This window comes from Peromyscus maniculatus, chromosome 22 (assembly GCF_049852395.1).
Source record: "Peromyscus maniculatus bairdii isolate BWxNUB_F1_BW_parent chromosome 22, HU_Pman_BW_mat_3.1, whole genome shotgun sequence".
Taxonomy (NCBI): Eukaryota; Metazoa; Chordata; class Mammalia; order Rodentia; family Cricetidae; genus Peromyscus; species Peromyscus maniculatus.
The window spans coordinates 53356354-53375035 of NC_134873.1; the positions used below are offsets into that span (position 1 = coordinate 53356354).

The 18682-nt window shown below is 44.7% G+C and overlaps 1 protein-coding gene across 1 annotated transcript in view; it reads right to left on the bottom strand.

Moving 5' to 3' along the window:
• Positions 1-5586: 5586 nt before the first annotated feature.
• Positions 5587-18682, bottom strand: part of Lrpprc (leucine rich pentatricopeptide repeat containing) — a 90165-nt gene continuing 77069 nt past the window's right edge. Inside the window, exons 31-38 of the mRNA XM_006986513.4 lie at positions 17332-17420; positions 13609-13810; positions 11558-11697; positions 11318-11433; positions 9128-9202; positions 7949-8033; positions 6505-6647; positions 5587-5795 (exon numbers count right to left, since the gene is read on the bottom strand). Coding sequence (XP_006986575.1) covers positions 5739-5795; positions 6505-6647; positions 7949-8033; positions 9128-9202; positions 11318-11433; positions 11558-11697; positions 13609-13810; positions 17332-17420 — 907 coding nt within the window. The 3' untranslated portion in view covers positions 5587-5738. The remainder of the gene's footprint in view (positions 5796-6504; positions 6648-7948; positions 8034-9127; positions 9203-11317; positions 11434-11557; positions 11698-13608; positions 13811-17331; positions 17421-18682) is intronic.

Consider the following 18682-nt stretch of genomic DNA (forward strand, 5'->3'; position numbering starts at 1 on the left):
TCCTCTTCATCATGTCCCTGTCATTCATTGAGGACCCTGACAAAACAAAGTATTGGGGGATCATCTTGAATTTCCCCAGCCCAGCCCTGGAATTGTCTCTGAAGATGCGTGACCCTTTTTAGTGGGAAATGATAGTTAGAAGCCTAGACCTGAGTGAGGACTCTGTGCTGCTGCTGCTGCACATTACTGCTTCAGGGCTGTCAGTGGGCAGAAGGAATGAACGTGTGTGTGTGTGTGTGTGTGTGTGTGTGTGTGTGTGTGTGTGTGTGTGTGTCTGTGTGTGTGTGTTACATTCATGTGTGTCGTCACAGTCATAACTGCATGTAAGTTCATGCACATGCTCCGTAATTGCCACCCAGTGCTAGCTCTTACAGTTCTGTCTTCCTCAGTCTCTGTTTGGGAGACACCTGGCTTCGGAGTCCATATCCCTCATCTGCTGAATCCCGCTTGTACTGTATCTCCCGTCACCGTCCTCCTGTATGGACATTCTGCTCACTCTGCATCCACAGAGCTCTCCTGCAGCCTGTTCTGGGCTCCCTCCCCAGACCCCAGCTCTGTTTTGATTAGGTAACCTGCTGTCTTTAGGCCTGGATGGAGAGGCTGGGAAGAGGAAGGTTGGCAGCCACTGAGAGAGGTCATCTGACTTGGGGAGCCTGCCACTCCGTGTGCTGTGGTACCCAGAACTCGGAGCATAAGAGATGCCGAAAGTCAGGCTGGTTCTTTGAAGTCTGTCTTCAGCAGGAGTCCTCCCCCCTGTCTGCCCACACAGAGGCCGGTATCAATCTACCCCAAAACTCTGACTTCGTGGGTTTGTTTTGTTCAAAGTGTTCTCCAGGGCGCTCAGGGCCTGGGAAGAGAAGAGCCTGGGCCCTAGGGACACCCAATATCCTCCAGTGACCCTTCTCTTGCATCGCAGAATTTTCTTGTGAGTCGCATATTTTCGCTGCTAAGGATACATGTTTTAGGCTTTGATAGCCATCTAGCCTGTCCCCATCCGTCACTCTGCTGTCCCGGTGTGAAATCGGCCTCAACCGCAGTCGAGTGTGGAGGGTGTGGATGGGTTCCAATAAAACAGCTTACAGAACTGCACAGCTGCTGGATTTGGCCTGAGGCTGCAGCTTGCAGACTTTTGATCCGAAGATGAAGGTTTTCAAATTTACATTTTAAGCTCTCCAAATTCAAGTTATGCTATTGATGGGGGATATAACAATTAAACTGAAAATAATCACCTGTGTTGACTCAAATAGTTCTTGTGATTTTTTTTTTTTTAAACCGCTCTTGTTCTTATAAAGATTACTTGAGACCTAATCTTTCCCTGGGTTGAGCCAGTCCACAGAGGTAGTTCTCCTGCTTGCTTTTTTTTTTTTTTTTCCATTCATTCTTAAAAATCTCTTGATCTCAGATTAAACCGCTCACACACAACACAGATATTGAAAATTATGTCAAACCCAAGAGGTGGCAGGCCCTGTGGCCAAGAGTTCTTCCAACACTCACATTAGTCACTTAGCAGCAACACTTAGCCCAGTACAGGGGACCAGCTTCTCCAGCACAGACCCACCATGAGGCCCAGGGCAGGAGGCAGCTGCAGAGAAAACAAGCTCTTGGGTATTTTGCTGCCAACATAGATCTATTTGGACAACATCGTCAGTGCGCATGCCTGAAATGTTATTTGCAAATAGTCTGCACCAATCTCAACTCAGATGTCACTTGCATTTGATAAATTGGTTCTTCGTCCAGGACGGTCCAGGTGAATAGCTAGGGTCGATAGCTTGGTGGCAGAGAAAGAAAAAGAAGCTTTAGACTCAAGCCCCAACACTAAAACAAAAGAAAATTCACGGTCATGGTCCAGAGCAACATCCTGTGTCCAGGTTAAGGTGGGCGGGTAGGTGGTGTGCAGAGAACAGCAGTGTGTAGGGCCCTAACAGCTTGTAATTAAAACAGTAACGTCTAAGAAGTGGTTGAGTTTCCCCAGCACATGCCGGCTGCCCACTGGCTAGGTAACATGCTTGTTTCCTGTTTATATGACAGCCTTGTCTGTTTGTAGTGTTTTCTCCAAACTGAAGACAGCTCTGCTGTGCCTTCTGAAAAAGCAAGCCTTTGCTTCTGTGAATTCCACTACTGCAGCACAGACTCCCTAGAATCCCAGAATCTAACTTGAGAACAGTTTTGAGGCTGCCTCCTCCCCGCACAAATATCTGAAGTCATCAACTTATTGGAGATTTGAAATCATGACCCGTTGGCCTCACTGACAATGCGTTTTGTGGGCACTTTCATTTTGGAGGACTCCTTGGGAGTCGGGTCCACTCTCCCAGCTGAGCCATATGTGGGAACCCAAGAATAGCACATGGGGAGGAACCGTCCAATGTGCACTCATCAGGCATCTCACAAACAACTTGCAAGAGGGAAACATGGCCCTGAGTCCATGTGACTCATTCTGAGAGACCTACTGTGAACTCATCAGGCACATCTTCAGAACACTAGGACACCGGGCCTTGGAAAGAAGACAGAATGCTTCCCAGTGGCTGCCCAGGGCGGGGGCAGTGAGTATGCTACGGATGGATCTCAGCCCCAGCCACTGTCCAAGGCACCTTGCTGGAGCGGCAAGTCTAGAGTCTAGTCTCTTACCTGGCTCTGATGTTCCTATTCTTTATGCAAAAAAAAAAAAAAAAAGCGTCTGCTCTGCATTTGCTAATGCAGCCATTTTCTTTATTTGTACTAAGGCTGCATAATGTGGGCTTTGTAAGTCTGCTGGCCTGAAAGCAGGATACATTTCTAATGGAAACACTCCCACGCAAGATTGTACAACAGCAAAGCGATAAATTACCGTGATTGTGGACCTCCTGTGGCTATCAGTCCCACCACACTTGAGGAAACGTTGCTTTTGCTTAGAAATTCTACAAATATGTATTTTTTTTCAGAAAGGCAAATATTAAGTGAAAATTGTGCTGAAAGTCATGAGGAAAAGCACGCAGAATGTACACACTGCAGACTGGAGACATGAATTATACCAGGAAGAGTGATTTGCAACATAAAGCTTGCTTATAATTCGCTGGGACTCATAAACTTGATTATACCAAGCACTGGGTATTGGATTAAATGGATTTTTTTTTTTTTTTACAGTAAGGTTTCCAGAAAGTGGGAACACTGTGCTCTGTTTTGTTGTTTAGAGTCCAATCTGAAAAGTCAGATTGCCTTATTTTTGTATTCTCATAGGTACTTTTTAGTTTTTGAGACAGGGTCTGTGTAGCCATGGTTGGCCTTGGCTACCTGCCTGCCCCTACCTCCCGAATGCCAGGATTAAAGGCATGCATAACCATGCCCAGGGGGAACGACTTTAAAAAACATTAGTTTACATTCCTTTTGCCTGCATTTAAATGCACCACATGCATGCAGTGCCCAAGGAGGCCAGAGGGAGTTCTGGAGGAAGAGTTACACACAGATGGATGATTGTGAGCAATCATACAGGGTGCTGGGAACTGAACCCAGGTCTATTGCAAGAGCCATCTCTCTAGCCCCAAGACAAGCCTTTATAGAACGTCCTGGCCATCTGACTTCGTTAGGGCTGTGACTCTTTGCAAATGGACTTGTTTTCTTACCCCGATAATCAGGCAAGATGTGACATATTAGTCGGTGTTTAGTGCTAACCACACAGAAGCCATGGAACTCACAACAGATAACCCAATTCAATGTGATCCTGCAGGTCTGAGGATAGACTATGGAACCAAGAGCCAGAGTTCACAACCTGTCCAGAAGGTAACGTGAGATGCATGCAGCCACAGGAGCCTTGGGCAGGCTGATGGCGGAGTGAGCATTCCTGGAAAGAATATGGTACCGAAGATCCTGTGGAACGTGAGTTCTGCAACCATCTCTCCAGAGCTTAGACATCCGCTCTTCGCCGAGTGTCAACACATATCATCAGAACTACTATTTCCCAATTCTCATTTGTTTGAGACAGTTTCTCCATGTAACCCTGGGTGTCCTATGTAGACCAGGCTAGCCTTGAACTCAGAGTGCTGGAGTTAAATGTGTTCGCCATCATACCTGTAAGTGGTAAACTCACTGATTCTCCACAACAAACCAGAAGACCCCTGACCAGGAAGCTCCCTACAATGGAGGTCACCACACAACTTCAAGACTACAGTCCTCTGAGATAGCTTCAAGTCATCAAATATTTGATAGGATAAATAAATAAATAAATAAAAAAGGCAGTTCACAAATAGTATATACTTTATTCAGAGAAATTCCCATTTAAATTATATTGGCTTTTGGTACATGAACATACATTATGTATAAAGTTTACAATGATGGTTCCTTTTTAGGATTTGTGACTTTGCTTACTCCGTAGTTCTATTTATTTCAAAGTAGATATGACACATTAAGGAAGCATTTATAAGCCCACCTAGAATATACAATTATACACTATAAATATTAATATTCAAAATGGGAACAAAAATAGTGGCAGAGATATTTGAGCAAACAGTCTTCTAAAACATATATTCAGATGCTAGCTGGGGACCGCTTCAACACCCATCTATCACTCCATGCAGATGTGACTGCACCTCTGGTTTCCAAAGATGACTGGGAAGTCCCCATTGGGCCCCAAGGCTGTATTTCAACCAGAGGTGGGTCAGTGACCATCAGGGAAACTTGAGCTCAATTACTTTGGGCTGGCACGATTGCCGAACTCTGTCGGCTCTGGAGTCACCGGAGACAGGTGTGTAAACAGGCTCCTGGCATGCCAGACAGCGGCCCAAGCACACATGCAGGCTGTGTGCTGGGTCATGGTGTCTTCCAGGCTGGCTGAGCTTCTGGGTCTTGCACCTCACTCCACAAAGCCAAACGAACATGAAGCAAAGCTCATCCCAGGGTCCCAGGGTCCCCGCCGTGGCTTCTCTCCATCCACCTCCTCAGGCAGACCCTGGACGGAGGAGGGCCCGTCCCACAGACAGCACAGAGAGGCCCAAGTCCTACCCCGTGGCAAGGGGGCCTCTTAAACAACGGCAACAGCAGACACCAAGTTCAAAGAAACGAGGACTACCAATTGGGGGTAATTCTCAAAGAAAACGTTCCCAACATTGTTGACAGTCATTTCATTCCAATATGGGAATGTTGCACATTACCTTAGAAATGGCAAATTCTCCACTTTAAATTTTAAATTTGCTTACTAAATTAAATCTACTTACATGTAGATTCTAACAAGTGTAAGGGACAATACAGGGACTATTGTCTATTTTATTTATTCCTATATGAATCACAGATGTACAGCTTGTAAGTTTACAGGAATGGGCCTGGTGTAAGATGTAGCATGTACTAACAAAATCCTGAAATCAAAGAAGTCAAGAGCATGATTCCATGTTAGAAGCTTCTAGAAACAGTCGTGGGAAGCACTGTGGTGGGAGGAAGAAGGGAGAGGCTATGGAGCTGCAGGCCTGACAACAGGCTTGCCTCTGCTCTCAGCAGCTCCCCGGAGAGCGGGGTTGGCCTTGAAGAGGCATCTTAGAGAAAGCGCAAGAAGGCCGTGACTAATGTATGAACTTACTGGTAACAAGTGGACAGTGTATTTACATACAAGAAGACACAAACAAATTCAGCTTCATTTGTTTATTTTTCCTCAAGTACATTTTAGAAATAACACTTAGATACAGACACACACATGCACACGCACACGCACACGCACACGCACACGCACACACACACACACACGCACGCACGCACGCTTCCTCTCAGTGCTGCTTATTTCACGAAGGGCTCTCCCTGGCTTCCTTTAGCTGCCTCACATAAAACTCAAAGCTTTCCTGTGAGGAGAAAGAGAAAGGACAGACAGTTAGCAGCAAGCTCTGCAGACTCGGAAACCACAGACCCGTGTACACTGGTGCCCCACGGCTGATACCTGCTCTGGAAGCCCTTGTGCTTTGTGAAATGCCAAGTTCAAACGCCTCAAGTTCTGAGCTGAAGCCAGCACCAGGGCCAAGTCCTAGCTCACGGAGACACAGAGAGCTGCCCGCGAGTTTGGGAAATTCACACCCGGCTGAAGGTCCGGAACACACCCTGCCTTTACCCCAAGGCTATTCCGCTCCAGCCCCCAGCCCTCCCAAGGTTCTCCACAGAGACCTAGTTCTCAGTCATTAAGGAGTCACCCACCCTGTTTTCTCCTCAGATCCTTCGTGTTCTCAGGCATTTTCTCTTTTTTTTTTTTTGTTGTGATATATATTTTTTATTTTACAATACCATTCAGTTCTACATATCAGCCACGGGTTCCCCTATTCTCCCCCCTCCCACGCCCTCCCCTTACCCCCAGCCCACCCTCCATTCCCACCTCCTCCAGGACAAGTCCTCCCCCGAGGACTGTGATCAACTTGGTAAACTCAGTCCAGGCAGGTCCAGTCCCTTCCTCCCAGACTAAGCCAAGTGTCCCTGCATAAGTTCCTGGTTTCAAACAGCCAACTCATGGAATGAGCACAGGACTTGGTCCCACTCAGGCATTTTCTCTTAACTAAGACTCACCGGGGGCTCTGCAAAGGGGACCGGCTCGCCAACTTCCTTGAGCAGAGTCGCATAGCGCTTCAGAAACAGCTCATCCAGCTTCTCGTTCTTTGCTGTCAAGTACTCGTACAGCGCTCGGGCGGAGGCCACATCTTTGTCTAAGACTGAGGAGGTGCAGGAGAGAGGTGAACTGCAGGGAAGGAGCGACCCTGCTTCCTCCTGTCAGCAGTGCCCTTCGCTGCTCAGGCTCCAGGGGGACGGAGGCTCCAGGAGGAGGCCACTCAGCATCTACAGACTGCCCACTCCCCGACAGGGCAAGGGGCAGGCGGGCACCCAGGCTGAAGAACATTAATGACTCCAGATGGATCTCAAGTTCTCAACTAGGAAGTAGGAGGCTGTGAGGGGAGCGGGGATTAAGCAGAAGCCGCTGAAGCTCGGCCACTTTCTCTGTGTACATCTTTGCTCCCCCACCCCCCAGGGCCTCATTCTTTGCCGCCTCCTGTCTCGGGCTCCTGGCCTGCTCTGAAGGCGAGTGGACTTCTTCCTCCACATCTGGCCCACCACAGCAGGGCCTGTTTTACGCATTGGATACTCTCTGTTACGTATCTAAGGCGGTCTAGGATTTCAGCACTTTTGAAAGACTGCAAGACTCCCGCGGGAACCAAGACTGTTCCCTCGTTCTGACGGCTCCGTCCACTGCTCTGCCAGACTCTTTCCTGACGGCGCTGAGCAGGGCCGTGAGCGGCCCAGGGACGGGGCACCATGGCGTGGAGACCACAGCATTTTATCTTCCTAGTGAGACCCTGTGAGACTGCCTGACCGGGAGGAAACAAGAAGACTGAACTCCAGAGAGGACGGGAGGCCCCCATGATCGTGGAGGAAGTGGGAGGGGCCCCCATGACCGTGGAGGAAGTGGGAGGGGCCCCCATGACCGTGGAGGAAGTGGGAGGGGCCCCCATGACCGTGGAGGAAGTGGGAGGGGCCCCCATGACCGTGGAGGAAGTGGGAGGGGCCCGAGGGAGCACAGGGCAAACAGGAGGCCGGCACCCAGGGCTGTGGAGAAGGTGCTGGTCCCTAACTCCACCTGTCCGGACCTCTCTGAAGGGCTTAGGGTTATTTTCATCCTTAAAGCTCTAGGAATAAATAACTTCATACTTTTCTCCTAGTTTAAAAACAAGGGACTGGAGAGATGGCTCGGCGGTTAAGAGCACTGACTGCTCTTCCAGAGGTGCCGAGCCCAGGGACTCGTGTCCCATGGTGGCGGCTCACAGGCGTCCCGAATGGGACCCGAAGCCCTCTTCTGGAGTGCAAAGACGGAAGACTCACATACAAAAACACCAAAACATTCTAGAGCTAAATGAATAATTATCTAAAATTTAGGATTACTCCTTTGAGCTGGACTCATAGTTGACTATATTTAAAATATTTACATCACTGACTAATGTAGTATGGTTAAGTTTATTACCAAAGCTCTTCATGCTGCAAGAATATGCTTCTCTCTTTTCACGTAATTCAGGAATCAATTCCAACAAAGTCTTCAGAACTGGGGCCTGGGAAGGTAAACAAAGACAACAAACTCCTCAGAGCTTTAAAAACCACTAATATAACAGCACTAAGGTAATTACAACACAGTCAATCACTCAGGCACCTGTGTGCACGTCTGTGTATCTCAGCATTTGATGTTAATCCAATAAAGCACAGCCAGATAAAAATCACCATTTTCAATAATTAGTGGCATTTCATTTACATTTGTGGGTGTTTTAAAAAATACATGCAAATAATAAAATCAAAGCATTAAATGCTGTCTCTTTTTCAACTGTTAACTTATCACAAAGTTGTAAGATCTCAAGGGTAAAAGAAATAATGGTCGTATTTTTGGTTTTGTTTTTTCTGTGTAGCCCTGGCTGTCCTGGAACTTGCTTTATGGACCAGGCTGGCCCCAAACTCAGAGATCCCCCTGCCTCTACCTCCCGGTGCTGGGATAAAAGGCGTGCGCCACCACCGCCTGGCAACAGTTGTATTTCAACACTAAAAGAAAAAAAAAATTCAGGATAAAATGTGAAGATTCAAAAATTCTGCAGGAATTCTGCAGTGTCCCCTATTTGGTCCATGAAGAATGTATTCCTAGGATTTCACTGACCACTGGAAGGGCTACTGCAAAGCACATCCTATTGACTGCAGAGAAGCCGGCACCTCCCCCACTGAGTGAAAGGAGATCCACGATGAATTCCATGTATTTACAACCCGTTCTCACCTAACCAGAGCGCAATCCAGCTTAATTAACTGCGGACTGCTAATGGTACTGTGGCCAGCACTTAAAAATCCTGACTCCTCCTTTAGCATATTCATGTGGTCAAACCAAATCTAGATCCACATCTTTCCTGAACTCCTTCTTGTCCCATCTCTCGAGGCAAGAGGAGGATCCAGCCAGCCCTGGGCATACACTAAGCAGGCTCCACCAGTGAACTATACTGCAGTACCAGGAAAAAAAAAGAGATTCTTAAGACACACATATACGGCCTAACTTTAAAAAGAAGCCAAATAAACAGACATGTCTTCCACGCATTTCTGGTGTTTTCAGGTAAGGTGCTGAGCCGCAAAGCTGCTCACAGAGCCTCTAGGAGGGAAGCGTACAGTACAGTACCTTTCCCGGTTTCTGAGCACTCCTGAGACAGAACACCGACAAAATTGGGCTTTGCTCGGCAATGGCACCACATCTCTGAAAAGGAAAACATGGTTCAGTCAATGAAGGCTCTAAATAAGCAGATCCAAGTGAATATTCCCAATCAAGGAAGTTCACAGCAGCAGCAGCGCTGTATCATTCCCACAGGGGAGGTGCCGGGCAGCCAGGCTTGTGTAGGCACGAGGGGACAGCTGAGGACTGTGCCCAGCACTGGAGAGAGTGCTTCTTTGCATCCAAGGATGAAGTTTGTTTAAAAAGAAAAGGGAAAAATTAAACTAATGCTTCAACAACCACAGAACAAGGCTTAGGACTGCAAAGGAAGAGGAAAAAGAAACACGATTCCTCTCCAATTATTCTGCCAAGCATTCACAAGTGAGCTAGGGATCATAAGGTTAATTCTACATTTAATAAGGTGTCAGGGAGATAACTGCTCATTTCTTTATAAAAATTAAAATGTACAAAGCACGTTCTCTTTAAAGTATAATTACCTACACTTATGCATACAAAAGGACCGATTTCAATCTCTGCATTTTATAAAAGGCTTTCATTGCAACAGACAGCCAGTGCTTGAGAAAGAGACAAAAGTTAAGCTAAAAAAAAGTTTATATGACAGACCAGATAAATCAAGTGTCTATCCAATCTTGGATGCTTTAGTCAAATCAAATATGGCAAGACAATATTTTAGTTTATACTCATCGCGGATGTCATCCTCTAAGTTTCTAAAGCACATTGTTCATTCAAAGCTTTAAAACACTGTCAGTGCTAAGATGAATAGTGTAAAAAGAACTTCTGTGGACTCGCAGAACATTTACATTATAAACTGATGTTTTCGACATCTGGGCATCAAACGTTCCTCACTAAAGCGGGCAAGAACAACACTTGACTGTTTGGCAAGCAGGTAAAGGGTGGGGCTGCTGTCGGATCAGCATTCAGCCATCAAGAGCTCCTAGGCCAGGCCCACGGCTAGAGACTGCTCTGGCTGCTGCAATTCCGCTTCAATGGAAGATGGGAGAGGAAGCAAGTGTCTCTTCTGGGGAACAGTTAAGAGAGCGCGATCAAGGTGAAAAACCATCCCACGTGTAACCAGGGCACGGTGCTCACAGCCCTCGGCAGCTAGCTGCACAAGCAGGAAGATAAATCGTAAGGACATTCAAGAGAGAACAATGGATATTCCAAAATTCCCACCATCAATCTCCCACAGAGAGAAGCAAACGAACCACACCAAAGAGGAAACACTTCAGAAAGCAGAAGCGGTCTGCATTTTCATGTCACTGTTAACTCAGAGGAAAAGGTTCAGACACGCCTTGTACTGCCAAGCTAGACGAACCTGGAGCTCAAGCCAAGGGTACTGCTGATCACCTTCCCCATCTCCTCAAGACACCTCCCAGCTGGCAGGACGTAGTGAACACGCCACACCACTGTTTACTATCAGATTGGTCCCAGGCCTCACTTTGACACAGGGCGTCTACACAAACGCAGTCCCTGGCGGATCACCGGGACTGTTTGACTGCCACCTGCTGGGAAGGGGCCCCCCAGCGGAGCCTGTTTGTGTACACTGCCACAGCAGCTCGATCCCCCACCGCTCTGCTGCCACGCACTCGGCGCAGCTTTCTATTTAGAGCTGTTAAAACGGCATGAATACGGTTGTCTCTTTTTCCTCAAGATTGCTAATTTAACTGAGACTGCGGGCCACAGAGACCTGCATTTGTCATTTCATGTGTCTGTGACACCTAAGTGAATAGAAAGCAAATTCAACTCTTAATAAACCTTCAATAAGGCACTGAGAATGTTTGAGTATTCAAGTGAGAAGCTGTACATGGAAAGCAAACATTTCCTACTTCTTGTTTGCAAACTGTGTTGCCATGGTGATGCACAGTATTTAGAGCATTACAGAAATTAGGAAATCAAAGGAATTTTTCTTTGCATTACCCGTCTTCACAGAAACATTCGTCCCGGTTTTCCGCCCGATGCATCTCTTCATTACAAGGATACTTTTCCAGCTCTACCTGACATCTTTAGAACTGACAACCTACTGCCCAGTCCTGAATTCCTGGGTTCCAGCGGGAGTGCCCTCCAGCTCCAGGCTGGCCCTCACACCCCTGTCTAGTCTCCTGTTTACTTCCCAGAAGCCACGGCCCCATGAGTCTTTACCTCTAAGAGAGCTTTGGCCTCATCCACCTTGCCTGAATCCACAAGCTGCAGGAAGAGATCAGTGACGGGCTTGTAAAGTGCAAACTGATTGGCCAATCTCTCAGACATGATGCTTACTGCAAGGAAAATAGGTAAGGAAAAGCTTTCATTGAAACAGGGCTGACTCACTCGCAAAGGAACCTGCCCAATCTCCCCAAAGAAAAGGTGGCTTCTGTGCTCTGTAACAAGCCGACAACTTACGCTGCTCTAACGCTGGCTCCATCTGTTCTTCTATTACTTTTCTGAATAAATAGGACAAGCCAAAGTACTGGGGTTCCAGGGTTTGACTCTCCGAAGAAAGCAGGTGTTCAATATTTTCTATGGCGACACCTATGTTATTACTGTAAAAGAAAACAATTATAATGAAATATTTGCTTCTACAAAAATTGCAGCTAGTTTTAGTCAGAAGTTAATTCATGTGGGCACTCATGCAAATATTTCAGAAAAAGGGAACTATTTACAAGCAACCCGATTCATAACAATAAGTTTTCAGAGCATATCACGTCCCACGACCCAGTGAGGTCAGGTGACAACCGCCACGGAGTGGCTCACACGATGGGGCACTTGTTTTAAAACAGTGTTTGAGAGACAAGACCAAACTGGATTCATCTTGAATATTTAATTTGATTTTGCAGTTCACTGGATATAAAATGCTATTGTTTTGGCTTTATAAACCATAATGAGCACTAGTGTGTGAAGCAAAGACAATACATAACATTTAGAGATTAAAAACTAAAAAGATCGCGTAGTCAAAAAGTTATCTTCATGGCTAACAGTCATGGGGATTTCTTTGCGTCAGGTACCATACTTTTGGAAAAAAATCACTACTAGAATCCTCAGAAAAGGGTACCTTTACACTTTACTTTGGGAGGAAAAAAGAAATTCTGTGTCCTTCCTAAACAAGGCAGGAAAAAAATATGCTTATGACTGTCATTTTGATAAGCCGACCACGGCTGGTGTTGTGTGATTATAATGTGGTGCCGGAAATGAATTTCATGTTGAAATTATTACATTAAAAAATAAGAACTCTAATTAAAAATGAGTATCTGTTAGATCTTTCTTATGAGTTTAGGTAAAAAAATTATTTTCAAGTGATTTAAAAACATGTTTTCCATATCATAAAAAATAATATATTGTAACTTTAAAATAAATGCTCACCTAGCTCTCACAGAGATCTAATTTTAAAACATGACATTTTTCATATTAAAAAGGGGAATAGTTTTGGGAAATACTTTATTTTATCTAAATATGGCTGTTTGCCTGCATATTTGTGTGGACAGAGAAGGTGTGAGATCCACATGGCTCTGAGCACCAAGTGCTGCTGGGAACTGAACTCAGGGCCTCTGGAAGAGCTGTAAGAGCTCTTAACCACTGAGCCATCTCTCCAGGCCATGGGAAATAGTTTTAAAGGTTAAAACCAAAACATTTTTTTGCTAAAAGAAATAGGAATAAACAAACAAAAAACCTTGCAAAACAGCATTTTAATATATCCACACATCCAACGCTGACTATAAAGATTTCCCTCAAAGTGTTATGAATATCAATTCTAGAGTTATTCTTAGGACTTTTTTTTCTGAGAAAGGTTTCATTACATAGCCCAGATTGTCATCAAGCATGGGATCCTCCTGCCTCAGCCTCCTGAGTTCTGGGATCACGGGCCTGAATCATTATGTTCAATCTTCTAGCAACGTCACATATAGAAAGCACTAGGATCAAAGGTGTGTGAGACCACCACCTGGCAGAAATGAGCATTTTAAAGAAGTTTTGCAGGTCCTGTTTCACTATGCCAGCAGTGAGCTGAGACTCTAAAGAATTGCTGAGTAGGGAATGAAATCGCTTTAATTTCTGTAAATGAAGTGTTTTGATAACAAAACACACACACACACACACACACACACGCACGCACGCACGCACACACACAGGCACACACGCACGTACACCCATGTGTATATTTTATACACATGTACATATTTCATATACATATACATAAGTATACATGAGCACACACATATATACACTTGTACATAACATACATTCTATATATACGTGAGTTAGCAACTGTGGAGTATATTTTATGAATGATAAATGTTTAAGATTTAATTAAAGATAAAATACACTTGAACATATCATTAGTTTTAATAGTAAATAATCGCCATAATTAGGATAGAAAATCTCCTGTGTTGACATGGCTTCCAAAGGTGCCGTAACAACAAAGACATTTTAGAAGTGTTATTGGAGATGAAAACACTCACTTCTTCATCTGGGCCAAAGCAATGTTATTGATGAAAACCATACTGGAGAGTCCAACCATGTTGAGTCCGTTTACCATCTTCTGAATGGCCTCTATGCTTTCCAGGTCTCCCTTTAAGGCAAAGGCCTGGATGAGGCGCGTGACGGCTACTTTAGAAGGGATCTGCTCCAGGTCCAAGGCTGCTTTCAGTGTCTCTAGAGCCGCTAAAACAGAGAGCAGGGGACGAGTTCTTCCTTAAATGACCCACACTGACTTAACACATCCTGAAAACTAGCTTTTAGACATCAAATGGCTAAATACAAAAAATGAATAATTTATTCTAGATTACAGAAAACATTAATACTTCATGAAAATCTTTATGAACTGACACATCTGGCTGTAAAGTACAAGAGAGGGGCAAACTTCCTGTCAGGAAGAAGGAAGTGTTATTGACAACGGGAGTCCCATTCAGGGATACTATTTCATGAGTAATCAAGGAAGGTGACAAGTTCTGAAAAGTATAAATAAGGAAGGACTTTTTTAAACTAAAGAACCGACCAAAACAAAGAAAAACAAAAAACCAAGAAAAAACAAAAAATAAATAACTTCTACTCATGTTAATAATTGCCTAGATTTTACTAAATCAAAGCACACATAATTATCAAAAACTTTTAACATCTCATGTTTTCTTAACAATGGTCCAGACAGGATGGAATCACACACACCAGCTGAGTTCAAATTCTACATTAACAGATTTATTTCACACAATTGGGCTACTTGCAGATACTTGCTGCATTTAGTTTTCAAAGAAAATAAAGCTCATTCAACTCCTAAGGCCACAGGCAAGGGGTTTTTGTTTGGGAAATTGCTCACAATTACAAGTATTTGGTTGTGGATAAATATGGAATGCCTTTCTAATTTACAGACTCACATGCAAGTGTGGTGAAATCTTGTATTAAATAAGGTGGCCGATGGGAGGGGCTGCATTAATACTTAGCATAACAATCACCTTTACCACCACTGAAGAAACTTCCCTGTTTGCAGCAATTCAAGCACTGTAACCTAGACAAAGCTAAGGCTCTCCAGGCAGCCTCCAGAATGAGAGCAGCTTATCTTCACATGGGAAGGGAAAGGGTAGTAATTAAACAGTCTATTAAAAACAATACAGTAAAAGACACGATCCATTTAGTCTTCTTTACTGAATAAACTATTATAATTTCAAATTTACACATGATCCAGACCATTAACTGTCAAGTACAGAAAAAGGAAAATAGTTTAAAAAGCGGTAAGATGTTAAAAATATGTACGCACATACCGAAAAAAATTGCCTATATTCTATCTTAAAAATATGATCCACGGAAAACCAGCTTGTTCCTATCTTGTTAAAGGGTGGTCATATCCAGACAATTACGCTCCAATATCCTTGGAACCTAAGCACATTGTAGGGAAGAGCCTCCCGCTAGGGAGCGAAGTTAACGGAAAGGAGAGGAGGACGGTGGCTCAGACTGATTAAGCATTTACCACGATGCAGGGGTGGATCAGACCAGAAGCCATGCTCAAAGACCCTCCTGAACCAATCTTACAGGCGGCCCGCTGAGGCCCCCGGTTAAACAGTCACAGTGCCAGATGCCAACCTAAGACCCCACCCTGTTCCAGGGGCTGCACCTAGGGTACAGGAGGGGAGGGGAAGGGCAAGCAGTTTGTGTCTATCCAAGGGGAATAAGAGAACTTATGATCTAACCCATGCCACAAAATCTGCCGTCTGTGCCAGGGATGACCTACGGAACACCAAGAATGAACACCAATGAATCACATCCCTCTTCCCCAAGTCTTCTCTGACTGTCTCTCAATTCCAACATTTCTCTTACTTATTCTCCAGTAATACTGAGTACCCTGCTACACAGCAGTTGTTAATAGTCTAGAAAAGTCTTAGTTTATATGTTACTGTAAGATTTAAGTGGCTACTTTACTGCCACGGGGAAGTTTGGTTAAATAAGGTTAAAGGGGCGGGGGCAGATCCAAAAGTCTGAAGCACATCGGGGGCTCTCTTCAGCTACAGAGCAAATGCGGACGGGACAGACAGCCTAAACCATTCCCGCCCCGGTGATGAGCACCGCCCCGGTGAGCCCCGCCCCGGTGAGCACCGCCCTGTCTTGAGCACACATCAGTCTGGTGAGGCTCGGGCAGCCAGCGAGGGCTGCTGGGTGGAAGTGGAAGGAGGGGTCAGGGGCTCATGTGTGCAAACATCTGAGAACAGACAAGACACCACACCAAATATGTCCTTGAGATTTTCATGGGCACCCAGGAAAGGCTGGGAATCAGTAAAAAGCCTTACGTCTAAACTGAAATCTTGCAGTTAAAATAAAAAAGTCTTGTTCTTCGTGGCTACAGAAAACGTTAGCTATTTAAAATTTTCACAAGGAGCAGATTTTAATTCCCTCTTTGTTTCTCTGAGACAGCCTAACTGCAGCCTACTGTCTTGGCAGTCCAGGCTGGTCTTAAACCTGAACAATCTTCCTGCCTTGGCCTCTCTTATGCTAGGGTTACAGTGTGCACCACCATGCCCAGTTAAATTTTTCATGTCTTAAAATCTGAATGAAAAATAAACCTCACAAAATCATTTCTAACGAAAATAAAAACCTTCAAGATCTTAAAAACAAGCCTTATCACACCTCCCAATTACAACTCAAGCCGGTCCGAGACTGTCGGCGAGTACGGGGTGCCTGTGGAAACTCACTTAGGAATTCAGCCGCCGTCGTTAGGAAGACAGCTGAGGACCAGCAGGCTTAGGGACTGTAAGCAACACTGAGGCTGAGTCATTAGTTCCTCTGCGGAGATGGAAGATGACCGCATGAGAGCCGCAGAGCAAGGAGAGGAGGCAGCATCCTTACGGCAGGCAGCCTGGGCAAGGACCGAGAGTCACTTCTAACCCCAGTGTCCCCTTGATGCGGCAGCTAGTGTTGCCATACTGACCAAAATTCAAACGTCGAAGTTAGCTGCAAAGCTACTTGCCTAACTTCAAGAGTCAAAACTGTCCCCTTGAGAGCTAACCTATCCCACTGTAAACCTAGAACAGCAACAGCCTCCACGGAACCACCAGCTCCCACATCCCAGTCCTCCTCAAAGTCGCCTCCACACCTTTCCAGTGTTACCCTTTCCACACTCATCTAAAAACTCGATCCCAAACAAACACTGCATTGTACTGCTGTTGGTATTATGAACTATTAAAAAAGTATTGGATTAGGTTTAAAAAAAATCAATATTACAATCATTTGGTGCACAATCCCACACACTTAACACTCAATTTAACTCATTTGCTATCTCATATACAACCAACACAACACGCAAGAAATAACTGCTGGGAATTGTTTCAGACCTCCAAAGTATGTTAATTTCCACAGCAAAATGACTTGTGCTGTGAATCTGAACGCACTTGAAAGCCTGTACTTTCTCGTGCTGGAACACAAATTTTGCATGTCTGAAGAGCGGTGATTCATCTTAAGAAAACCCATCTTGTGTTAAATGGAATGGAAACTGGACTAAGTGGTCAGATGACAAGCACATTCATATTCACGCTGTATTATAAATGCATGTACAGTAATTTACGTCTCTCAGCTACCACAAAAGGCTCTTGATAAGCAGGTAATTTGCTAAATGGACTCCTTTATCCAAGTATTCGAAGGGCGTTACAAGAAAAATCTGCAGAGGCATTAATGTGACGTAAAGGTCAAGCATTGTGACATACCTTTCAAATAATCCCGCCTAACTTGCGTTATGATGAGGAGGCTGTTGGCAGCATCGTTCAGTGTGAAGCCCTTGATGTGGGTCTCGGCGCTAAAAGAAGCAGACATTTAGAAAGGAATTACTGACATGCTTCTGATACGATAATAAATGGTTGAGCACCAAGGTGAAATTATAAAAACTACTGTTCGTATGTTAAAAATATTGCTGCAAAATATCGACCTGGAGACAGCTTTTGTGTTATCCTGTCAATGGTTATAGAAGGATAATTTTTTTTTGCATTCTGACAGATGACAAAGTTGGAAATGAGCAACAAAAGAAACAAAGTACAAGATTTTTTTTAAACAATCGGTTCAGATTCTTGAGTGCTGACATATTAGGTGACTAGAATAACCGCGTGCCCTGCATTGTTCGCTGTACCCAGGCTGGATTCTCATTCTCTCTCTCTCTCTCTCTCTCTCTCTCTCTCTCTCTCTCTCTCTCTCTCTCTCTCTCTCTCTCTCCATTATAAAATGTAAAACTATTCTTCCAGCAACAAAAATGAACATTTTATTTTCAGCGCTGTATACTTAACATTCAAACTAAAGCATATTGCTGACCAACACCGTATCATTTGGTTGATTAATTCTCAAATTTCTGTCATCTAGATACAGTTTTTAAAGCTTTTAAACAGAGCATAGAACCAAAACCACTGTTATACTAAATTTTAAAATTCTACATAACCAGACTAAAAAACAAACTTCCTAACTTTTTAAAAACTCAAGAGCAAAACCAGCTTTACTTAGCACCAAATCCTAGAGGATTAACCAAAACCAAATAAAAACAAACAAACCAAATCCTAACCGGAAATGGTTTGTTTGCTGCACTGTTTGGACATCTCTTGTGATGAAATTTTAGCATCCTTAATGCCTCCGAGCTGAACTTGATTAGGAAATAGTCACAGGTCACAAGGAGCAAGAGCGATCGGGGCCACTTGCCAGCAGTGACCTTGCTGTCAATGCTCCATGGTTTGCTGACACAGCCTAAAAACCTCTGAGCACAGGACATGAGAAGCGGGACCACTATTCCCATGAATCCAAGACACCGCGCCGAGCCCAGCTTCTCAGTCACTCCGGCATCAAAGACTCACCCTGCAGTCTCTGGACGTAGACTCCCCGCACCCCCCACAACCCCAGAGCCACTCATTTTGATTTTTCCCCCTTTGTCCCATCTGTCAAAGCTCCTAAGTCAACAACTCCTATGTGAGACTACCTGCTTAAAGGACTCACTTTCCCAACAGGCAGCATGATTAAATAAAAATCTCACCTCTCACACCAATATTATTATACCATATTCACTTCAGAGTATCATTTACA